Source organism: Amyelois transitella, chromosome 17, assembly GCF_032362555.1.
Source record: "Amyelois transitella isolate CPQ chromosome 17, ilAmyTran1.1, whole genome shotgun sequence".
NCBI classification, from domain to species: Eukaryota; Metazoa; Arthropoda; class Insecta; order Lepidoptera; family Pyralidae; genus Amyelois; species Amyelois transitella.
The window spans coordinates 7,334,434-7,360,878 of record NC_083520.1 but is presented as its reverse complement, the minus strand read 5'-3'; the positions used below and the strand labels follow the sequence as shown (position 1 = coordinate 7,360,878).

The window sequence follows — 26,445 nt, the reverse complement described above, 5'->3', positions numbered from 1 at the left end:
GTTCCTCTCTTAGTGCACCCCTAGGCACAGGTTTAGAACAGGATAGAATTGAACAGAGCAGAGCAGAGCAGAATAGAATAGAATTGATTTATTTTCAAAATTGGATACGATGTATCACTTATTGCCGCTAAAACCGCTCATAAAGCGCATGTATAGAAGAAGCGGCGCGGCGGAACAAACTACACTGCAGCAATTTCGCTGGACGTCAATTTACAAATATAGATCATTTAAATCTAAATCGTGGACGAAAGCATAATATCTACATTAAAAATCTGTGCATAAAGTATGTAATAAATCAAATAGGTAGTTTAAGATTATGTGTAGGTATACAGTGCAAATTATGGCAATACCATGTCAAAAATTCACATACAAAGCTTATCTTTAAAGTGCTTTTTTGGTTTTCTATCAGGCATTTCACTTTTTGATAATTTTGTATGAAATCTTAAACAATTAATTACAGTTATTTATTACTAGCTGTGGCCGCGACTTCGTCCGCGTGGAATAGTTATTTTGGGCATCATTGAATGCCCTCAAGGATGAATAATTTTCCCCGTTTTTTTTAAATTTTCCATTATTTCTTCGCTCCTAAAAGTTGCAGCGTGATGTTATATAGATTCCTCCTCCTCCTCTCCTTCCTCGAAAAATGGTCCATTCAACACAAAGAGATTTTTTCAATTCGAACCAGTAGGTAGTTTCTGAGATAGGCGTGTTCAAACTATTTATTTTATGGGGGTATATATCCCGTTGGATACAAGGACCACAGGACCAGGAAGCTACCTGGTCATCATAGATACTGCAAGGCGGACATTGTTTGCGTTAGGTCATTAATATTTTTACATTGTAAATATCTATATAATTACCTGAAAAAGCGGATAGTATTGATATTTAGTTATCAGTTACATTTAATTTTGGATGAACTACTAACTCGTTCAACTCTTTTTATAGAACAATTTTTTAAGTACAATATATATAATAATTTAAATACTTATCTGTAAACCAATTTCGACATACTGAAAATTTTATTTATTTTATGTTTGAACATAATTGAAAAAATAATGATTTCGATTACATTCATGATATTGATAGATTCATTCATAATAATATAATGTGTACAAATATGAAAAAATGATATAGATACTTTTATAATAACTTTATTTTTCTTATTTATACTTATCATTTATATTATATCATGTACATAATTGTAGGTTGTCATAATTATGTATTTAATTGGTAGGGATATATTTTGTTAGGTATTTATTTAGGTTTAGGTATATTTATGCTTTGTATTTTTTTATTTTAAACGTACTGCGCCAATTCACCTTAATATTTTTAGTTTCCTCCCACCCTAAGGTTGACTGGAAGAGATTGCGTTAGCTATAAGTCCGCCTTTGTACCTTATTACCTGTGTATTTATTTTCTGTTTTTTCTTTTTCTTATGGTGCAATAAAGAGTCTATCTATCTATCTCCCTTATAGGTAAATAAAAGAGCCGTGCGGTTGTTAACATCAATAGAAAAAAGAATAGGATCACTCCGACTCTTTCCCATGGATGTCGTAAATGGCTACTAGGGATAGGCATTATATACATGGGATTCTTCGTTAAGGCGTTGGGCTAGCGACCTGTCACTATTTGAAACCCAATTCTATCATTAAGGCAAACATCTGAACGTGGCTTATCAGGTTTTTCAAGACTGTTGACTCTGTCATACATACATACCATTACGGCTGTTTCCCATTGGGGTAGGCAGAGACTATGGATTCCTACTTGCTACGATTCTTACAGACCTCTCTCGCTTCCTTCACACTCATTCCTCTTTTTATGCATTTTCGACACTAAGGATAAATACGTGATTATTTATAAGTAGTATTAGTATTAGATTAGTATAGTAGTTATTCATAAGTACATAGGAACCAGAAGTTAAACACGTGTCTAAAATTAACTATTTGAAAGAAAATTCCCTTTTAAACTCAGGTATTCAAAGCAGGTAATATAATTGTTTTGTGCTTGCCGATTTATTTAAAGTACCGTTTGAGGCAAAGCATGAATCTTACGGTCGGCGGACAGCGTGAGAATCATTTACCAAGAAATCTCCTGAATATTTCATGAATTACTCCAATTATCATAATATGCCTATTATAAGACAACGCGTAAGTAAATAATAGGTACAAATCTTCATTAAAGAGTTAACTGCAAAGAATTAAAATTAAAAAGTCACTTCAGATCAAGACCTTACGATTACTAGTTATTATAACAAACATGATAAATTCTATTTTTAAATGAGTAATCTCTATATAGGTATGTATTGTGTTTACGTTTATTAATACTTTCTGATAAATATAAAAATAAATATTTGTAAATAATAGGGAATGGTTAACAAAACAAAGATTTATCGATATTTAACTTTCTTTTTTATTTATTGTATCTTTTTATAAAAAATCAATAGTCTTACGATTTGAACTTTCATCATATATTCTTTAAGTTCGATGTAATTATCACAGTAGGTATAGTAAATGTTCATATATCTCTTTATTGGATGCAATTTTTTCACTTGACATAAAATATCACTTAAGAGTACCTACACCTAGTTAAATTGTAGTTGCTACCACTTCTTAACCTACACGTCTTATACACTACAATGGTAATTAAAAGTTTTAGTAAATGCTACAATTATAACAGTTGCGGAAGACGTTCAAGTTAGGAATTTAAAGAAATAACTTGTTACTCTAAAACGAAAACATTCATTTAATGAATTAAACAAACAAAATTCAACAAGCAATACTCATGCAACGATTTCAACACAAATCGGTTCAAGGAACGTCAAGGAAACAAAACAAATAACGTTTGCGATTATCACACATGCTGTCACACTGATCACAAAGTTTCGGAGATCGCGAAGGAGGTGATTGATATGTTATTTGGTCACCAGGGCCTCCAGACCATGGACTGGGTGGGCTCGCTTTTGAAGGCGGGGCTGTCCGGCGGAGAAGGCGGCACGTACTGACGCTTCGCGAGCGCCGCTTGAGCGTCCATGGGCGGTTCCCACGGCCTCTTACAACCTTGCTCTGGTAACATAGCCGGTGATATCCTTTGCAAAGGCACGGCTTGTTGGGGTACTGGTGGATGAGATTGCGCATGTTGTGGCTGAGGCTGGATAGGTGTCGGCCGAGCCACGCCGTACGGCTGTGTCGATTGTGGTTTCGTCATTTGAGTACTCTCCAGTCTTCCAATACAATTACTTAAATGTTGCAACAGCCTAGCTCCAGCTTGAGGGTCCACGGGGCCTTGTCTTTGCATCGCGTTGGCTGCTAACGTAGCGTTTGCAATAAATTGAGACACTTCCGTAGCACACTGGGTGAATCCTGCGCGGAATCGCTCCGCGTATGACATTTCCGGTTTCAGCACTAACTGCCCCCTTTCTTTGAGACTGTGTAGATGTCGAACCGTGAGTTCCAAAATATCGGCCTTTTCTAGCTTGGAGACATTTTCACCTTCAGCTTGGAGTGCGGTAACCATCAAATCCTTGAGTTCGTCTAGGCATCGGTTGATTCTGGCTCTCCGTTTTCTTTCGAGCATTGGCTTCATAACTTTTCTATATTGATATGTTCTGGAGACGGGTTCTTCATCGGGTTGCGCATGCGGCGAGTGGAAAGCGCCCCGTGACGGCGACATAGCGCGGTTGGTGAGTATCATTTTTAGTGCAGCGCGCGCGGCGGTCTGTGAACGAATGAAGTGCGGGTCGCTTGTCGCACGGTTTTAAGTCCCTACACACCGATTGTAACAAACAGCCCGCAATAAAATAGGGGTGGCGCTTTACGAAATGTTTAATATGTTTATTCCTTTTATGATTGTATTTTAAAATTTTTACTACAAGGTTGTATTTAGATAAGTATACCTTATAATTAAAGGGTAATCAATTTATAACTTCCTCATATTACAATGATTAAGTTAAATGAAATTAGGTACCTAAATCACAAAAATATAGTAAAAAATAATCAGACATTCCGTTTATATTATTGAGGTTTACGTAGTCATGACATTAATTCAAATATTTTCTTTTTGCAGAATTATGTTGTATGAGTTGTGTTATAATTGTATGAATTTTAATTTTTTTAAACCAAGCTTTTTATAATTTTTTTAATGAATGAATGAATGAATGAAATAGTATTTATTTAAGTAACCAGGACTCATAATATGTTAGTAAACTTAAAGCTATGTTAGTACTAATAGTAATTAATTAAATTTATAAAATTACAGTAATAAAATTCATAAAATTATATTAATAAAGTTCATAAATGTCATTAATATAATTTTACTGTTCAGCCCATTTCTGCACCATCCCCCCGGCAATAGTGCAGCAATGGTTGACAAATGGGCCATCCAGCCTGCTCGCCACCATGCGCAGGATGCTGTTGTTGCTCTCCCGCACCCTGCGCACCAAGGACGCACATCTCTTCCTCATAATTGCGTAAAAGCAGTCTAGACGTGCATCTGCGAACATCCCTGATGCGCTACAGAAGCGAGGCAGCCCCATCAGCATCCTGAACGCATTGTTGTATTGAACACGAAGGGCGTTGTAAGATTTTTTATATTAATATTTTAAATTTATATCTTTCCAATTTCATTAAATTTTCACAAACGAACAAAATAATAAAGGTGATGAATAATTTAAAATGCGTTTGTTAAAAATTAGTATACGTACGTAATTAAAAGTAATAACACTTTATATAGGTAAGATATTGCATTCTCAAAAAATTATTAAACTAATTTTTTGATAAAATAAATTCCAAAAAATATTTCGTTTTTTATTTTCTCATGTTCCTACGAATATTTTTTCTGCAACGGCTTTAATAAACAATTATTTTTATTATTTTTACCATCATTATTCTTACTCAGCAAGACGGCCCAGCTGTTCGCCGGCAGCTGAGACGGCACTCGGCTAGCACGTTCCCACGCGCTCCCTTAGAATCAAGATGCTCCCCCTAAAAGATTTTAGCCCCCAGAATTGCCCTACACGCGGACAATGACGTCATAGCAGACTCGTGGCGACTTATTAAATCACTGTCGGAATGTTGATCAATAGATAACAAAAGTAAAAAGAAACGGTTTTTTACGCGGCATTATAAGTCATTGTGTTCTTTTCGTGGGTACGTGGCAAAGATTTTAACAATTCACGGAAAATTTTACTTTTATTTCTTTACTGTCGAAATTTTTTCGAGACTTAGGATTGAAATAAAAATATTATATTTTTATTTCATACTAGCTGTTGCCCGCGACTTCGTCCGCGTTAATTTCGAGTTGAATCTTAATCATACAGTCAGATAATCTTAATAATAACACAACTCCCATCAAATCTGTCTTTAAATTTAAATATGTTAACTCTGATAATATATTAAGGGCGTTCAAACAACTTAATTTGAAAAAGTCTGAAGACTATTGGGGTATGTCTGTTAGTATCATAAGTCAAACAAAATCATATTTGTGTGAATAAATTTGCCCAAAATAAATTATTTGCCTTTAGTAAGTCTGTTGTGACAACCCTATGGTTGCGTCAAGGTGGCGACGGGCGACTTCGTTGTTATCGCAGTCGCAGAAACGAAGTGACGATGAATAGAAATCGCTACGACAAATGCAAAAACCCTGCGTAGTGGGTAAGTATCTACGTTATCAATATTAGTTGTCCTACTAACTCTTTGTGTTGCACTTTAAAGATAATAATTATGCTTTAACTTCCTTCTTTTTTTTCTTCATTCCCAACTTTTTTTAAAAAACCTTTTGTTTAAAATAATAATATTCACGATTTGTTACAAGTTTTAATTTATATAAATGTTTTACCCTTAAAATATTAACAGCCTATATAAGTCGTCTGTTGGACTAAGGCCTCCCCAGAATTTGGTTGTTTACCACGCTAGGCAGGCGGGTTGGAAACCGCAGTGTCGATTGTTTCGGACTATGTTGTCATATCAGCGTAGGAGGCGCTGCTGCTCAACCCTCGCTTAATCCCTTAATAGCCTCTTATGATACCAGCGGGAAGATATGGTCCGTTTTTACTATGCCGGCGGCACACAGCCTGTGTGTTAATTTAATGTTATCTAACACATACCTAAGTAAGTAACTGATTTCTAACGTTTTGAATTTGTTTTATTGAATAATGGTAATTAAAAGTTATAAGCCGTTTGAAATAATATGTGCTGTTAAAAGATATTTAGATTTTCCATATAAATCTCATGTAACCTATTTAGGTATACAATCGTGTAAATGGCTAGTTCAATATCAAGAATTTTTAACTCATAAAACCTACCAAACAAACAATAACGCGCAATTATCAATCGATTCAATAAAACCTCATCCTCATTAGTCAAAAACAATAACTACGGCTATCACCTTGCAAAGGTGTGAGTTAGTTCCCAGCACCGCTAGCCGACTCGATACCAGCCCATTGTGCGGTCGGACCGCGCCGTGACGCTACTTACTCCAATTCTGTCTCGAACCATTTCGAAGCAAAACGTCGTAAGTAAGTAAGTAAGTACCTCGACTTGTCTTTGTGCGACGCGCGAAGACCAACGGAACGCTAGCCACTTCGCACTTACTACCTTTTAGCACTCACCTAACAGAATCACTCTACACGAGAACGGTGTAAGCGACGCGTTTATCAGTATAGTCTCTTACGTTTTTCGTCGCGAGCCGCGGTCGTGGGAAAGCCCGTGCGGAGCGCGTTCCCACACACTCGCGCGGCACAAGCCAACCGATAAATTATCATAATTCCATTGTGAGTGAGACGGTACTAAGAAATTTTATACTTCATCAATCGCCGCGTTGAATACATTAGCGCGTGGGTCGCTTTGTCGATGTGATGACGACCGGGAGCGACAAGACCGCCTTGTTTTTCTATCACGTATCTTTTATGACAAGGGTTAATTTAAGTGGGACTGATGATATAGGTATATTGGTACCTATGGGTGTGAAAATAAACGGAATGCTCCACCCACGGTCTATCGTAAGAGGCGCTCAGCTTTTGAAGGATTCCCATATCGGCTAGGTGTCGAAGACTCTTCAAATGTCTACTTTTTAAGCCGTAAGGAATTACAAAGTTACCCTGATCAAAGTAGGTATTTCAGCTTTCTTCTGACTATTTTTTTTTATACCCGAAACCGCCGAGCTTGTATGAAGAGAGTTATGAATGTGGATGAAGCGAAGGAAGTATGCAGAGATCGTGGCAAGTGGAGAGAGGTAGTCTCTGCCTACCCCTCCGGGAAAGAGGCGTGACTTTATGTATGTATGTACGTATGTATTTTTTTTATGTAACGACGCAATGTTATAAAAGTAATGCAAAATACCTAAGTACTCTAATCAGGGTTCGATTTTCAATATTCTTCATTCTCAACTACTAGGTAGGTACATGCCATGCATATAAAAGAAAGTAAGGCGAAGACATAATTAATTTATGTACGAGTAGCCAGCAAAGCATAAAAACAGAAGTTGCCATTTGTATAACAATAACGGCGAACCCTGTCCGGGAGGATTCAGTCGCGACGAATGTCAGGAGGATGAACATTTTATGGAAATTCTTCTAAGAGTTATTTTGATAATAAAGATAAAGTCACAACCCTCATTAGTAAGAGAATTTCTTTAGTGTCGCCGGTAAGGATAAATTTTCAAAAAATTTAATTTCACAATAATTATAGAAGTTTACGTGATCGGAATTATTTATATTTTTTTTAACCAATGTCCAATCGCTAGAAGGCTGGCGGAAAAGAATGACTAGAAGTCATGTTTTTTTTTTAACTGCGCCTTTCAAAATGATAGTGTAATGCTTTAAATTAATCCTAATATTTGTCAAATTTCGAGTGTAATGAACCCGCCGCGGTGGCTTTATTGACTTGTATAATCTATAAAAAATCAACATCATACCTTCTTATATTTACTCAGAACACTTGATATGAAAAATATTTTATCGATAAATAAAGTTTAAAATAAACAGGTGTGTTCTGACATTTTGTGACAAATAACTATTTTAGGTAAAGCTACTTGTCACTTGTAATTGAATATTTCGTACAGTAGGTAATTATGTATCAATTTTAATGACACAAATTTGACGGACGATATTCTCTTTAATTAATTTTTTATGTGAAGGAGAAATAAAAGTTTAATGATCATCGGCGTGTGAGAATGTGTCATTTTTATATTGTTTTCGTACTTACTTAAATAGGTAAGTAGTAATTTAAGTAAAATATGACAATAAAAAGTAATAATATCCAATAACCATTTTTGTTAATAAAATACCAATTTATCAGTATAAGTTGAAATAAGTAGTCTCTGCCTACCTCTCCGGATAAAAGACTAGATTATATTACTTACATAAGTTTCAATCAGAAGTTATTTTTAAAAAACACATTCCATGGACATGATGTAGAAGATAACCTATGAGGTGAAATGATAATACACATATGCCGATGCTATAAGTAGGTATTTGACATAAATGCAGTAGGGTTGAATGAAAATAGATTGATTAATTAAATATACTCATAAGACTAGGAGAGTGTGCATGGGGACGGTAGAAAAAGAAGACTAAGATGAACTTGATCAAATCGAGGAAGACCTGGCTAAACTTGCATGAAAAGCGTGAAGCGAAAGAAGTACTAGTACTTAGGTATGTATGTAAGTAGTACCTATGTATGTAAGTAGGTAAGTAGGTAAGTAGTAGGTACTTACGTACCTATGGGGCTAGGGATATTATTTTCATCGGCCAATCGTTCCCTATATACTTATGTCATCTTGATTTCTGCTTGTCAACTTAAGCGTCTCTCACTTAAGCGGAAAAATAGCACAGAAATTGTTTAATGTCCGTTCCTACGGCAGGACGGCACGCCCCGCCCGCGACGCTAAGTTGTACAAACATAGTCGTGTTTACATTTTATGTGATTGTCTGTACCTAATGTTGACATTGTCGCACTCGTATGTACTTTGGATTTTCGCATGTGCAGAAATGGTATTGCGTTGGAGAATATTATGGCGATACAGAATTGAGCCGAATAATTGTTGATATATCTATGTATGTTTAAAGCAAAAAAACATAAGGTCAATCTTGAAAGCCAATGAATTAAAAGGATTATGGATGTATATAATATCAAACCGCACGTAAATAAATAAATGAAACGCAATAAAAATCAAGAGTTTGTGAGGGAGAAACATGAAAATATTATAAGTTGTATGAAAATAGAATATTTTCATTTTTGACATTCTTGATTCGCCCAAGTCAAGTTGATTTGAGCGTCCGGAGCCTACGATAAGGTTCCCATATATGTAACACGAAACTAATTGCGCACATGATCCGATGACTTTAATGCTACCGATTTAGTGACGGTACTATAAGTAGAACGAACGGACGAAGTAAATATAAGTATGGAAAAATATAAACTTAGCGAACCAACATTAAACAAAAAAAAAAAACACCAGAATAAAAACTTGACTTCGAGCTTTCCATCTCTTTAAAATTAGACCAATTATAAAGATGTAGATGCTTTTAAATTTCCTTCTTTTCTTTTAAGATTAATTTTCCTGTCTGAAGCTTTTTTGATAGAGAGAAAAAAATTTCTACGTTGGTTATATAACATGTTATAATCTCGGCTCCTTTTTTAGATTATTCAAACGATTTTTTTCCCGATATATTTTATATATATTCTATAATGAAATTCTGCCATTTATACAATCTTGTCAGTCGATCTCTATATTTAATTTTCGATCGAGAATCGATAGTACGGATCATACAGGATGTTGCTGCTTGATTATGTAGTCATTTAACGGAGACGTGTGAAACTGTACACGTTAGAAAAAAGCTGTTATATACGGATGGACACGGCCGGGTGTCAAATTCGCCCCTTGCTTTCGATGCGAAATCAGTGGAGATATTTGTTATGAAACATTATACGATGTTATAAAAAATAAGAGATTACTTTCATTTAGCACGATTTCAGGAACACTATAGAATAGGACTTATCTTCTCATAGACAAAAATTTAAAAAGACTTATGCATCAAGTATTTTACTGTTCTTACATAATTAAATCAATATTTTTATCTTTCGTATGCAGATATGCAGTGAGAGGATTTTCAGATTTTTTCTCGGGAATGATTATACCTATCGGGAATCTCTGAACACGTACCTAATTAAATATTATCTATAATTTTTAATGCGAGGACAGCTGCGTGCATACAAACAAATAATTGCGTTATCCCTTGCGGGGTAGAAAGAGCCAAAAGTCTTAAAAGACTGAATGTCCACGTTCAGCCGTTTGGCTCAGTGATAGAATTGAGATTCAAATAGTGAAAGGTTGCTAGTCCGTCGCCTAAAAGAAGAATCCTAAGTTTATAAGCCTATCCCTTATTATTATTCCTATTCTAGCATCATCAACGGATCTATCTATCCATCTATCCGTCCGGCTATTCGGCGCTAAGCCTAGTCCCAATATTGGAATAATATCGACTCTAAGAAAATTATACCTACTAAAAATGAGGTTCATTTTCTAAAAGAAACATTGCAAATTTAAGTAGTCACCTCACCTACATATTGCTATTTGCTTGATACTTTGACCCGCGCAGACTCTGCAAGATTATGCAAAACATTAACTACTAGTATATAAACAAATATCATATTGCATGCAATTCGCATTTCAGACACGTGCCACTGTATGCGCATTAAGGAAATATGTTTGCTAAGCTTTCGCTGTGGCCTTTGAGTGAATTTAGATCGTCCAGTCTTCGGCATTCTGAGTGTAAGGGTCAGTTGGCCTGCATATCATCTTGCGCGGCGACTAACCAGAATTTTTTCCGCGTGGACGTGCTATCTAACCACGGCGGAGGTGGCCTCGGATCATCTTCTCAAAGATGAAAAACACCACCCAAAGGCATGGAGCGGTTAAAGGGGCCGGTATCGTTAGATAAAGTCGATAGCCTTAAAAACTTAATTTTACCGCTTTACCACATTTTTTATATATACAAGTAGTTGCTTAGACATCCATTACTAAAGTTTACCACTAGCTGAAATTGGACACCGGAGATCCCAGGTTTGAATCTAGGCAATATTTTTATTGTAAAATAAGTAAGTATGTCGTTGAGTTAGTATCTCGTAACACAAGTCTCGAACTTACTTCAAGGCTAACTCAATCAGTGTAATCTGTCCCGCATTTATTTATTTATGAATGAATAAGGATTACGAATTAAGATACTCACATATATATTCTTAAAAAATAATGAAACTTGTTTATTTTAATTATTTATCCGTAAAGTTATGTTAAGCATTTAAATCTTCTACATAGCTTTGGTCCCGGTTATATTCTCACCACTCTGGAGAGGAGCCCGGGGTATGCCCTTGACTATGGGTCGTGTATTGGGTGCGTCGGGTTTTTACACGAAACGCCTCCCATCTGACCTCCGCAACTTTTGCAGGGGAACATTACCCGTATTGGATTATGGCAACACATTCAGTTGCCTTAATGTGCAGGATTCCTCACATTGTTTTCCCTCACAGTAAGAGTTACCAATTAAACTTTAACATTTAAATGTTGAAGCAAGTTGTATTATAACTGTAATTAACATTTTATTATTTTTATTGGCAGTAAACAAGGGGTATCTGGCTGTTGACTACTTTATGAAAGCCTGTAGGGGAACCGATGAAATACATGACATTTTTGGTCGCAGAACAAAACCTACCTTAATTGAGCCCTTGGGCATCGCAAGTGCAGAGTCGTAAATATAAATAAAATGTTGAAGTACACTACGTTAAAAAAAATATTGGAATATTTTTATTATCATTTTGGTACCAAGAACTAAATAAACATACTAAATAAACTCAAGTTATTGTGAAAAATTTGCAAGCTAGCCTTACTTGTAGGTCTGTAGAAGTATGACCTTGTAAAAGCGCTTCAGAACAGCCCTCAAACATTAATGATATTTTAATAACAAAAACAGAATTGCTAACGATCCCTATCCAAGTCTTTGCGCTTTGACTCCGCGGTTATATTACTTTATTGGACAAATCACCCTTGGGCAGGGCAGCACTAACATTTAAATCAGCTCTAATGGAGGCCATTTCCATAAGTTATGTTGAGATGGTACTGTTCTGCGGCTTTGGAAGGTTCAGAACTGGCAGGATTGCAAGTTAATAGTCGCAAGGGTAAAATAAAAAATCAAATACCAATTTTTTAATTATGTTTAAAAAATAAGAGAGTAATTACGTACTACTGGTTAGAATACTACGCATTATTAACAAGCAATTCTGATCTCAATCGGTGTACCTAATATAAAAAAAAATGTATTGTATGTAGATATTATATAAAACCGAAAGAAAAAAATCCTTTATTTATTTATAAGAAGAAAATAAATATTTTTTATTTATCTCATATTTAAAGTAAGGAAATGTAAGGAAAAACATAGGAATGATATACACAATTAACGATAGTACTTACCTACATAGATGAATGAACTTAAATGATGATTTTAAGTATTATTCATCAGCAACAGAAATCGACTTCTCGTAGAGTTCACAGGTCTATAAACCTTTATATTCCAACACCAATTGAGTTATCAGCATAATGCGATTTAAATTGGCCTCTAGGCGGTTTGACACCTGTGTTTGGTATGTGGGAATAGCCATATTGAACATAAGAAATGTCCTAATCATCCATAGGTGACTTATTGCGTTCATGCAAAAACGTTCCGTTACTAATGCCATACAGTACACAAATGAGTTTTTGCATTCCACTTGTAAAGCAAATCAAATTGTTGAAAAACCAGAAAATATTATACATGTAAGTAAGTATCATGCATTAAGTAATTTATAATGTTTGCTTGAAATACGTGGCATCCATTTCCCATGCCTTAAATAGACTTAATCATAAGTTAATCTGTACTTACAAACATACATATAATCACGTCTACATCGCTTGCGGGGTAGGCAGAGCCAACAGTCTTGAAAAGACTGATAGGCTATGTTCAACTGTATGACTTAATGATAGAATTGAAATGTATGTATGTGTATATATAAACATAATTACATGTGGTCACGTTTATATCCCTTGCGGGGCAGACAGAGCCAACAGTCTCGAAAAGACTGAATGGCCACGTTCAGCTATTTGGCTTATTGATAGAATTGAGATTGAAATAGTGACAGGTTGCTAACCCATCGCCTAAAAAAGAATCCCAAGTTTGTAAGCCTATCCCTAAGTCGCCTTTTACGACATCCATGGGAAATAGATGGAGTGGTCCTATTCTTTTTTGTATTGGTGCCGGGAACCACACGGCTATATATAATATATATATATAAATATATATACAAACTAAATTAATATTATATTTAGATTGAGATTATTTAATGAGTTTAGTGGTGGATGAAGAAAATTATATAAATAATATTATTTCTTTTTTTTTACCTGCCACATTCTAATCGTAAGGCGATACCTTTTGTATTATTAGTCTAGAAAGTTGTTTTGAAGTTTTTATGTATTTACGTCATCCGAAATAAATATAAAGAGGAGAAACAAGGGTGAATAGAAAAAAAATCTTAAAAAAAAAGAAGAAATAGCCATGTAATAACTTGGCTATTTCTTTTATTTTTTCCTTCTTTTATTATTGTTGAGTCGCTAAGACGATGGTTCTCCTTTCTTGTCTTTTTTTTATCAGCTTAAACTCCTAATAAAGAGAGGTGATAATAAACTAAAGTTAAATTTACAAATTGTACAGTCCCTGCACAGTATCAACTTGCGATGGCAGTGTAGTCAGAAGGCTGGCATCATTTACCTACATTTTGAACGGCAATGCCTGATTCTCTGAGCCAGATAATTTCCAGTCCTCCGGTCACGAGATATCTACATATTTTACAATGACACTGTTTAAAATTATCTAACTTATTCCGCCGTATTCATCATCATGAAGCTGTACAGCTGAACGTGGACTTTCAGTGTTTGCGAGACTTTTGACTCTGCCCCGTAAGGTATGAAGACGTGATTATATGTATAAATTCTTGATTGGCGATCGTTGATACATATTAACTTTATACGTTCATTTGAAATTGTGCTAGTGTACGACCACGGCTTTGCCCATGGAGTACATAGGCTACCTACTTTTTAACGGTATACAAGAATTTTCGTGAACGAGATCGTGATTTCTAGATTTTAGCCCTTACAAACTAACAAAGTTATAAATTTTATCTCTTATACCTATATGTTAACGTGTTAGAAACTAGATATTAGGTAGATAGTAATAACTGCAAAAAAAAATATTACTAGAAAATTATTGTAATTTACATACCTATGTATCTTGTCCCATCTTTTAATGAAGGTAGGTAATATATGGCAAATTTTAATGTTAAAAGTTAGGAACCATTTTAAACTCATAAAATATAAGTGTTAAAAGCTTTCAAAATTAAACCGTTATGTTCCGGATATTGATCGTAAGTATCAATAGCGACGCGATTAATCGTTATATAATTATATTGGTATCGATTATAACGGCGCTGTATCCGATACTTCAGCAAGATTTATACCGCTATTTTACAATGTCAGTATAAACATCGATTTCCTTTCAATTCGTGAAAACGGTAAAGAAAATTATCTACAGGCTGGAGTAATTTCGCAAGGATTCTTATTTTTTTAATTAAAATAATCGAAATGACGGCATGTTCATTACATTTTAACTATTATTATTTCAGTCTAACTTATAATAAGCCTTAGTGACGCGCGTTACAATTATTATAATTTTATTTGGTTGATGATTTTCGAAAGAAAGTACACATACGACTCTAAAAATAATTTCTAACAAGTACTTATTTTTAAATGATGATTTCAACAGCGAACACGGGTATTCATACTAATTTATTAATGAACTAACTGTATTTATCAATAGCGTGTGTTAATTCTCTGAGCAGCTACCAGATTGCCGATACTGTCGCAACCATTCGCTTCCATTCATCACAACAACGAAAGCTGAACATTGTTTTTTAACGACAATCAATCAAACTTTAATTAATTTCTGAATCAAAGTAATTAACTACACTTGTTACTTCATAGTTTGGGTGGTCAACCGTTAAGAGACATTGTAAAGTAAATGATGGTAATTAGTATTAAAAAAAATCTCGCTCGTGAAATTAGGTAACATTGTTTGGAGAAAGAGAGAATTGATGTATTTTTTCAATTCATCCCAACGAGTATTATAAATGCGAAAGTAAGTTTGTTTGTTAACTCTTTGCCCGTTATCTTCTTGTAATATTAAGAGTCTGGACATAGTATAACTTTCGTGCCGGTTAAAACTATATTTGCTGTGGAATTTTCGAATAACCTGTATTCTTTTGTCAGTGGCACTAAATTCTTATCTAAAAGCTAGCTATTCACAAAAACAACAAATAAACACAAAACAAGGAGCCTAATTCTTAGGAATAAGCCTTGCGTTTAGCGAACTTATATTGTTTGGCGTTATATTGTTAAGCAAAACTTTTACCTTTTTTTTGCCGATCTATTTCGTTGAAACTCACTCAGTGAAATAAATGTTTTTGTAGAAAAATATAAATCTAACGCCGGTACGAATAAAGTTTCTTTATACATTTATTATTTCTTAAAATGAACATCCTTTAAATCCAATCAATTAACGTGCACGTACAATACTCGATGATGGAACAATTCGATATAATTACCGAAAAATCATCAAATCGCCTTAACGAGTGACTCGCCATCATTAAGAGAAGAAATTGCACCTGTCTTTAAATTACGTACCTACTGTAATTTGCCGAGTTACGTAATATCTTTGTTTTAAAATAGGTTTAATTTCATATTTTCAGTCTTATCGAGAATTAAGGCAAGACATAGGCAAGCCGAGTTATTAGGTAATCTATGTTCTTATTTCATTTTTTTTATTTAAATATAACATCCATATATACATATGGTCACGTCTATATCCTTTGCGAGGTAGACAGAGCCAACTGTCTTGAAAGGACAGAATGGCCACGTTCAGCTATTTGGCTTAATGATAGAATTGAGATTCAAATAGTGACAGGTTGCTAGCCCATTAGGAAAGAGACATCCATAGGAAGGAGATGGAGTAGTCCTATTCTTTTTTGTATTGGTGCCAGGAACCACACAGCACATATAAAATATAAAATTTCTAAATCGGGTCTAAGTCCAATAGTTATTTTAAAATACTATGTCATAATGATTTTATACCTATAATAAATGTGTTAAAAATACCATGTAAGTAAACCTTAATTTTATGAAAAAATTATTTAATGTATCTATTCTTTGTATTTGTTTTTAATTTCTGACGTAATTTAAGATTTTGTGTTATTATTACGATCAACAAAATGTTTTTTTAATATCACCATAAAAGGGATTCACGAGAGATATCTCATGTTGACTCATGAAACCAGTTGGTATACAACGTAGGTAAGTACCTACTTAAATGCGTTCGATGGTTCATACGTAAATACTTCATTGAAAACTAATTAAGTATTATAAGGTAAGAAACGTTATTTAAACTGTACAAATGACATATATTTTTGATGAAAAATTTTATTACAATGTTTGGGATATTAGAGAGTATAGGTATAATCAACAATACAATGCAATAACTACTTATTGTACTACAATGAATCACAGAAAATTCACAATCATGTATTTAAAAACATAGTAGCAAAAGGCGACCTTTTCACTAGAAGCGATCTTTTCCAGGTAACCTTACAGGTGTATAAATCAACAAGCACTTTCTTAAGCCAAAACAAATGAAGAATTTTTTCTTCACAAAAGTATTTTTTTTTTACAGTCAAAGAAATGGCCTCCTCTTAAGAAATAGGGGTACTATTTTACTCTGAAATCCACGCAAACAAGGTGCAACAAAGTATCTTAGTGGTAGGTTATGAGTAAAAATTAAATTATAGGTAGTAGGAAATTTCTTGCCACACAATGTTCTTGAATTACCTTCTTGGAATTGCAATTTTATAGATAATAATTCCATCTGAGTCGTCGGGAATTATGAAAAATATAAGTCAAGATAAGAACTGAGATTCATAGCTACTGATAGAGATAAAAACGTAAAAAAGTAAACAGTGGAAGAATGAGTTGTTGAGATTTTAAAGAATTTTAGCATAAGTAAGTAATGTACATTAAAAGTTTATGCCTCAAAGATTAACCAATATGTTTTTAAAAGTTTATTAAAAATCGAACTTTTGAGAGATTGTATTGATATACATTTTATTTTGCACGAAAAAAATGTATTTACTTACTTAACTTGTAGGGGCACTAATCCTTAAACGTTCCGAACAATCCATCAATTAATTTATTCGACACAGCCGCTTCCCTCGCTCAGGTTATCATGTGTTAACCCGCTGTTAAACGCGCATTATCCTGATTTAACGACCGCTAACAGACTGTTTTATGACATTTCATTTGTTTCAATACGCCCGAGATTGCAGGATCCTCTCATTGTCTTGTTGTTGCAATTGAATTGGCCAGTTAATTAATTTAAGCTTATTCCTTTGTATACTAGCACTTATCAGTTCGTGTAAATACTTACATACATTGATGTTGCTGTGCGAAATAGAAATGTCATACTAACGTAAATACATATTAGGTACCTACGTTTATAGGACTTACAACAACAAAATGAGATGCATCAAACATCTAATTTTGTTACCATCGCAATCATTATATAGATTTATTAGTTTAGGTTAGGTAAGGGGTAGACAGAGTCTACAGTATCAAAATTGAGAAATGAAACTGAGATTCAAATAATGATATTTTGCTAACCCATTGTCTTGTCGCAATTTTATTAGCTTTTCCTTTGATCAACTTTTACAGTCTGCATAAGAAGAGAACAGCTGCTCTTCTTACCAGCGCACACAATATGATTTTTCAACGCTACTAGAACAGCATGGAAGCTTGTACTTACATAGCATGTGTAATGAATGTGTACTCTATTCCCTTAGTCGACTTTTACGACATCCATGGAAAAGAGATGGTCTTATTCTATTAATGCGCTGAAAACAAAGAAATTGTATTAAAACGTAGAAAGAGTTTAAAAAAAAGTGTCTACTTCCATAAACCAAAGAATAGTGTAGTCGTAAAAACCAATGTTGTCGATATCGATACTGGTCTATGGCACCCCTAAATGTTCAAATAATATTATTATTTCATAATATCCTACATATTCTGGGTGTCGTATACGTAAACTCTAATCCGGTATGGATTGACATTAAAACATAGTTAATGCGAAAGTGAGTTTGGTTTTTACATCTTTACAGTTAAACCACTAAACTGATCTGCATGAAATTTTGCATAGGTACATGTACAGAAAAGGATAAAGGGTACCTTCCATCCCAATAAAAACTAAAGATTCGGAAAACCTGTATTCTTTTATAGGAGGTGCTAAATTCGCACGGGCGAGCTTTTTGTTAATCCCGCAGAAACTAAAGTTTCTGCGGGATTAACAAAAACCTAGGTATATTTGAATGTAGGTGGCGCTTATATCTCGTGGGCGAAGTTACTGGTACAATCTAGTGAGTCATAATTGCGGAAAACCTTTTAAAAACTTAAGAGTAAACAAGGGAATATAATATAGTTTTCGAGATGAGTCTTATAATTAAGAGATACGAAAATAGTGCGCCCACGGAGGTAGGTATACAATCTTTCTTGATCAATGTGATCGATGTATGTTTTTTATACAAATACCATATTAAATTAATAATGAGACAACTTTTAATGTAATTTGTTCATTTATTATTTATAAAATAGCTAAATACAATATTTCCTAGATATATCACCCGGGCATATAAAACAAGAGTTAAAGTACTTACATACCTACATACAGTCATGTCTTTATCTCTTACGACGTATTATTATAAATTCGTATTATTTTTTATTTCGATTTATTCGTAATATTTCGTATCACAAAATCAAAAAAATTATGTAAGTAGGTACATAGATAAGGAGAGACAAGTATCTAAGTACCTACTCAGATTTATCTAAAACACATTGTTTCACAGGAAAAAAATATCGATAACAATTAATCGATGTTCTTACAACACTACCGCGTAAAACCAGTAAACTTTAAATTTCTTTATTAGGTAGGTATATTTCATGGAAAAACGGACAGACAAAAACGGACTAAACGTAAAATAATAGCAGGTAAGCCTTTGAAACCCCTGAAAATAATGAAACAACCCATCGTATTTTTACGGCGGCCATAAATTATTTGAATCATAAAATTTCTCTCTCTTGAAGAAAAAATAGGAAATTGTATGTACTCGTATAATACTATTTCAGTGCTTCTTGATATTGGTATGCTGAAATAATATAAGTGAATAAAAAAACATATAATTAAGTCTTCTTTCGTCATTCTCTTACGGGTAAAACAGAGCTCATAGGCTCAAAAAGACGGAAAGACTACGTTCAGCTCTATGGTTTGCTAATAAGATTCAGATAAAATAGTGGCAGGTTGCTATTGGTAGCCCAGAGCCTAAAAATAATCTCAAGTTTTATTATAAGCCCTTAGTTCTTCTATTATTAGCCCATAATAAATGGTGAAAAAATTAATTCTGCAAAGTCGGCTAAATCAACTACACTATCAGTTTTTGTGTAGGTATATTTGGGTAATACCAATAAAACTACTGCCTGAAGCTCGGCTTCCGTAAATGATTTATGTAAGTACTTATTCGGTTGGGTGGTCCATTTCACAACGTTCAGATTGAACCTACTAATTAATAACAAACGATATAAGCCAGTGATTCTCAAAGCTAGTGACGAAAAGCCGAAATGATACAAATATTTAGTAAATAACTATATACATATGTACATATAATAAAATAGTATCGGATCAATGTTAGTACTTGGAAGATATTGGTTAAAAATCGATATAAAGGATCTTATAAAACAACCAGAATCATTTTCTTTTTAATTCCTCTCTGCCTGTTTGTTTGTACTCGTTTGTATGCAGTTTTCGCATACATTTCGTAAGCAAAAATTTCTCCCAACACCCCTCTAAGGGGCAACGGGTGGATCAGCTCTTTCAGTGAACTTTTACGGCCACGAAGTTGCGGGCAACAGGTAGCAATAGATATTATCAAAATTTTTAGAAACATTGTCGATATAAACAAAGCAACAGGTGTTGTTTGATGAATGGGGGCAATCGTTTCGTAATTGGTATCAAAGGATAGACCTACATAGGAGGTCCACTTTGACAGGATCTGATATATTGCGTGTGCGACCGTATGATATGACATAATTACCGTAATGTGTATACAGCTAAATGATTTATCAGATCATTTTCGATTTGAATTATTAATTTGCTAGCGAAGGTAACTGGCAGGAAATGAAAAGGAAACTATTTAATTAAAGTGCAACTCAAAATAAGAGCCCCTATCTATAAGGACTATTATTTTAAAAACGTACTCAAAATCGTTCTAATTTGACCGGCCATTTTCGTACATGTAAACCTTATTGAACCAATTTCGGAAATCGTCTTTAAATCAATCTCCTTTCTCTTAAATCAGCAAATGCGTACTTTTTTATTAAGGCAAATTGCATCATTGAAAAAATATTATTAATATTGTAAAAACATTTCGTGTGCCGATGCTGCAGTTTACTCAATATTTTTTTGTATTTTCTTAATTTTCATTCTAAATCGTACGTACGTATCGTACCACGTAATCTGTATCTGAGTTCACCATTATGTCATCTAGCTTAAAACATGTTGATGTGAGTGTGTGTGTGTCTGTATTTTCATCGATACTTTTACCCTTTTTAAAAACTTCAGTTAATCGGCGGCAACATCAACGCAACGCACATAATCTCAGTAAACCTGATGTATAAATAATTGCGTTTCATAAATTAAATCTACTATATGTCGTAGGTGTTCTTATATACTTATGTTTTCAGATATCTTGACAGTCGACTTCCGTTGCCCTGTGGGAAAAGTCGACAGGTGTTGTCACTTATCGCTTAATACCTCTACATGCGACTTAATTACTTATCAAACCAAACCACAAAATCAAACTCTAAAATGTACTACGTTAAGATTCAAATTGCAATGATTCAAAAGTGGGGATATGATGTTTGGTTTTTAATGATCTTAAGAAGTCAAATGAAAGGCTAAAAGCGGGTATCAATGCGGTCATAAAGCAGTATTGAATAGTGTTAGTAAGCTTCAGCGGGTAATTTGTAAGCTTTTCGGTGGCACTAATTCCTTAATTTATGCAGTTAGTTTTTTTTAATCGCTCAGGACTCAGGTCAGGATAAAATGTGATAACTTTCTTCTAACACTCCCTGGGGTCGAGCTTTCTATATTTTTTAGACTAACACAATGAAAAGGAAATTTAAATGAAAAGTTTACCATTAACGACAAGGAATCTTACTCGTATTTTTGTTTAAAAACAAAAACAAACTTAGAGAACTTAAATAATTCTCAAGAAAATTAGTTTAGAAAATACTATAAACAGAGGCTTCGGATTTTTTTTGTCAAGCGTCAATAAAAAATAATCCCATATCTTATTTATGAACTTATTACGCTGAATGAAAGTCAAGCGGACTGGCGTGACCATAAATTAATTTAATCATTTAAAAAGAAATGATCATTGTCCATAGCCGATCTTCTCTAGAAAGATGATGACCGAGAGAATTAACTAAAAGAAAATTCTTCTTCTTTTAGACATGAACATCACATTACTGCTAATCGAATGTTACTTCATTCTTTGTAATGTGTCAACATTTATATTCATTAAAATTATTAATTAAACTTAAAAAAAAAGTGAATGAAACCCAAGCAATACGGTGGGGTGGGCAATATCCTTACCACTTCCCTCATCGGCCTTGAAATCTGTCCAAAGCGAATTACGACACCGGCTAAGGTTACCAAAGCCAGATAACTGCGAGAGCCCAAAGTTTTTTTACTTTCCTGTTACTCTCTTTATATTTTCGGGTAACCCTCGGATTTATTAAAAATTTTTGTACCTACTCAGTTTCATAAACCAATTTAGTTATTAGTCATAATGTTATATTACTCTTTATATACATGGCCAATAGATAACCCATTATCGCCAGATGAATCACAATTTCAAACGAATCTTTCAAAAACGTTTTTTTGCTAAATTGACTCGGCGGGTCAGGCTGTATATTACTTTATTATTACCTAGGTAAATCACAGAAAAATAAGTATAAACAAATCTTGTTTATACTTATTTACTAAGTTCCGTCCAGTTCACGTTATCATCCAAACAAAAATGGCCTGGACAATGGTTAATAAAAAAAAAGTCCGTCCAAATAAAACAGAGGTCAACATTTCAAACGAGTCTTCAATATCATTAGACAAAACGTTTTTTGATGCATTGTCTCATCGGCTCCTGCGCAGGAATCTGAAACGGAGCCACGTGTGGCGAGCCGTGGGAACGCGGCTCCCTCTTCGTTTCTACCAGGCAAGGGATATTGTTTCTTGAGCACATGCCAGCATACTATTGGATTATTGTGGATAAGACTGTTAAGGTAATGTCAAAAAGTACTAAACCGATGAGCTTTTGTGTAAGTAAGTTGATGGAATACGGAGGAAGTAAAGAAAATACTTACCAATGCAATGAAAAGATTTCTCCTCTCACTTAAATTAAAATAAGAAGTAAGTACATCTGGTGATATTTTTTTCTTTATTTTAAACCTTCTGGGCAACGTGATTAAAATGTTAATTGAAATATTGTTTTCTTAAGTATTTTTTTTATAATTTGTATAATTAGTCAAATGTATTACAATAAAATTCGCAAGGTTTAATCTGTCAGCGTTTACCGTGTGGTTCCTAGCACCAATACTTATAAAAATAATGGGAGCACTCCATCTCTTAAGGGATAGGCTTATAAACTTAGGATTCTTCTTTTGGCGATGGGCTAGCCTGCTAACCCGTCACTATTTTAATCTCAATTCTGTCGAAGCCTTAACGTGTCCTAGCAGTCTTTTCAAGACTGTTGGCGCTGTCTACCCCGCAAAGGCACATAGACTTGATTATATGTATGTATTTATTTTTTTAATTTTAAATAACAACCTATACTTATTAGTAAAGATGATTAAAAAAACTGTCGCAAATCCGGCCAAGCATGCATGAGTCACAGATAGATAAAACATTTTATTGGCTATCCAACCAACGTAATTCCCCGTCGTTATCCTAACAAATCTCACGTATCGATCATAAAATCGAACTACAAGTATGAACTGAACTGTAAATTTTATTGTTTAACATTGGTTCACGTTAACCTCCATAAATTGTACTGATACGAATCTAGACTTACCTAGATGTTATAAATAGACGAACATTCTAAAGAAACTATCAAGTGCGAAAAAATGAAAAAAAAATACATTATTCTTTTCTTATTAAAAAATATCATTCTACTATTATTGAGACTTTTGTTGAGGGCTTATTCAATGTAAATAAACATAAAAATATTTCCTCTTCATAATATGACTATGCCAAACGTTTTCAGTCTATAAATTACGCATCTAAAATTAATGGTACCCAACCTAGACTAGTATAAACTACAAGTAGTTAGATATAGTACAGACTAAATATCTATGTATCAAAATTACTTATTGTATCTTTGCCTTATCCATATAAATATTTCGTCCCGCATTTGATTGAAAGCGCGTCCCGCATAAAAGGAGGATTCGCCATCTGGCGTCTGTCGCCTGAATCATAGCGAAGCAGAACGTAGACTGGGAATAAGGGTTCTGGAGTATGGCCTAGATTCACTTTTATGCGCAACTTTTAACTGGGTATAACAAAAAATATTACGAATTTTACTGAGATTAAACTCTTTTTTCTTTTTTACTAAGTGTCACCTCACATCACTTGGGGTCGGTGCTTGTTGTCAATCTTCACTATATACTTACTTCTTATTTAGGTCCCGTGTGGTTAAATTGACTTAGGTAGTTGTTATCTAGTGTTTGTGCAAAGTGTTCATGTGTTCATGAGAGCACTACTCTGGTAAAGTGGTTATCTGGTCTGGTCATATGTAATTTTTTTTATAAAACGATAAAATTTACTCACGTTAAACTTTAATTGTTACAAAATAAAACTTTTACTGCAGTAAGTACGTAAACTTGTGATCACATGTCCATTTCTAAATAAAACGATAAATTTCTATCCAAATTAAAACTTACATCCATCTATTTACAAACAATAGGTAAACCTAAATTGTTACAAAATTATAAGTTTTACTAAAGACGTAAGTACAGCCGTAAGCTCAGATAAATCACGTTTACTTCCGTTTTCGCGCAAATCTTAGAAAATCTCATATTTAAAAACTCCAGCGACTTTAAATCTGGGAGGACTTTTTCGCGGTCAGTATTGTTATTAATTATTTTTTAAAACTAATAAGATTATAAAAAATACTGCTTATACTTTTCGAATCCTAGATGAGAGACTATAATCCAGAAAACTTGTAAGAGTCGATCAAAACTTACCATTTCATTTGATTTTCTTACAGCCCCTTTTTGTTAATCTGATAAAATTACTACCTACTTTAATCAAAATGTATTGCCTGTTAAGAAATAGGTACCATAAAACCTAGATAACTTCTGTTTAAGTTCAAAAACCTTTCGAAAGATTAGCTTTATCTGCTGGCCAAGGTTGTTAAGCATCACGTTTTTGTTTTTAGGTAAATACTGGAGACTTTCAAAAAGTTTTGACCTACGAGAGACCAATGGGCCATAATCTTAAAAAAATAGCTTCACTCTTTCTTACAATACTAAAAAAAGTATTTCTAACCCGAGTATAATCCTCTAAATAATAATGACAAGTTCGGACATAGCCCACGTGTCTAATAAAGAACTATTATTACTGAGGTAGCAGCGTGCCCGGTCATAATTGTATTAATCATTCGGCGCGGCTGGCAGACGTCGATTTTCTTCAACAAAGTGCTCTTGTTTGTTTTTTTCGTAAGGAAGTCGACCGAAGGTGAACCGTGGGAACGCCGGGCGGGTGCACTTCCCAAAACATCGACGCACGGCAGCCAGCCCGACATGCGCCGGAATGATAGAGATGAAATATACGTCAAACCATCGGCAAGAAAGAGACGCCACTCGTGACGTGTGCGCGCCAAACGACAGCTCACAATCGCGTGATCATCTACAAGAAATAATAAAACGGCAATAAAAGAAACACGAGACAACGGTAACCGTAGCGCGAGCGAGCGAGCGAGATAGAAATCGGTGGCCAAAGGCTTGCGCGCGCGCCGCTCGAGTTACCGCATTCGAATTTCAAAGATCAATGATCGACGCGATAAGAAAGAGAAGTAAGACAAAATTGAACAGTGTCAAAAGGAGATGCAAAATGATTTTGTTTTAAGGGGGAACAGAGATGGCGCTATTGCTTTGGCTCGTGGCGTTTAAGAGTTAGTTTACAACGAGATATAGATAGAGGTCGCCACTTAAAATATAAAAAATGAGCGAACTTTTATTATTATTAGAAATCGTATTCAGTATTATTTAACTTTGCCAAAAATCCACTTCGTTTTTAAACAACTGATTTCAATCAAATCAAACAACAATCGGGTTTGATAAAAATTTGCAACACTAGCGCTCCGAAACGTCGACGACGATTTTTCAAAACATTCTAGTTCATCGTGTACTACATAGATGTCGTTACTATTCTGTTGCCTGAAGCTTTATTAACTTGAGAGTTTTTTTACGAATTTCTTTATAAATACTTTTTTTTTCGTATTAAAATTAAATGTATAAATGTAACAAAACAGTCAGTCACGTTTGCTGACATATAATTTGCAATTTGAATAAACTATAATAAAATTTATGAACTAAACATTGCACCGATCAGTTAGGAGAATACCATTTGGACTACTCGTCGAAAAATAATATCATTGGTGAACCAAATGCGGCCCTTAAATTTATAATTATTAGCAGAATATCAAATTTGTTAATACTAATTGGTATTGAGCTACAAGTACGATTTTGTGAAATTTTAAATTAGTATTATCAGGGCCCTACGTAGGATCGTAGGTACTTATGTGTAGAGTAATGGGTTCGCTGTTTTGATTATAGCACGGGGTCATTTGTTTTCATTACTCTTCGTTACGGAGATCGATGTATAATGTTATTGTCTGTAATAAGACCATTGTGTTAACTACCATTGGCATGTGTATGATACTTATTGGCAATATTTACATGTCTGGAAACTTTGAGACGGTTTTCTTATAAGATAATGTATACGGCTAAAGTTAATGTTAGTAAATGTTACATACATATTTTTACACGTACCGTCAGCTTATAATACACGATAACAAATCTAGATGCCTTAATATGTAGGCTTTTTTTTGTATTGAGTACTTACGTGTTCTTACACGCGACGTAAGCGTGAGTAGTGTGTCCTTATAATATTTCCAACATTACCTGTAGTAGTTGTTGTACCTGTAGTTGCTGTAGTTGTTG

At 34.2% G+C, this 26,445-nt stretch overlaps 2 protein-coding genes across 2 annotated transcripts in view; one reads left to right on the top strand and one right to left on the bottom strand.

Annotated features, from left to right (window-relative positions):
- Positions 1 to 2,392: 2,392 nt before the first annotated feature.
- On the bottom strand, positions 2,393 to 3,740 carry LOC106134256 (enhancer of split mbeta protein-like). The gene has a single exon (XM_013334252.2). The coding sequence runs from the start codon at positions 3,688 to 3,690 to the stop codon at positions 2,920 to 2,922; it is 771 nt and encodes a 256-aa protein (XP_013189706.1). The 5' UTR covers positions 3,691 to 3,740; the 3' UTR covers positions 2,393 to 2,919.
- Positions 3,741 to 6,521: 2,781 nt separating this feature from the next.
- Positions 6,522 to 26,445, top strand: part of LOC106134231 (uncharacterized) — a 163,465-nt gene continuing 143,541 nt past the window's right edge. The window contains exon 1 of the mRNA XM_060948987.1: positions 6,522 to 7,072. The gene's annotated coding sequence lies outside the window, so the exon portion shown is untranslated. The remainder of the gene's footprint in view (positions 7,073 to 26,445) is intronic.

Excerpts from the sequence above, each read along its gene's own strand:
- LOC106134256 (XM_013334252.2), bottom strand. The coding sequence starts at position 3,690 with ATGATACTCACCAACCGCGCTATGTCGCCGTCACGGGGCGCTTTCCAC.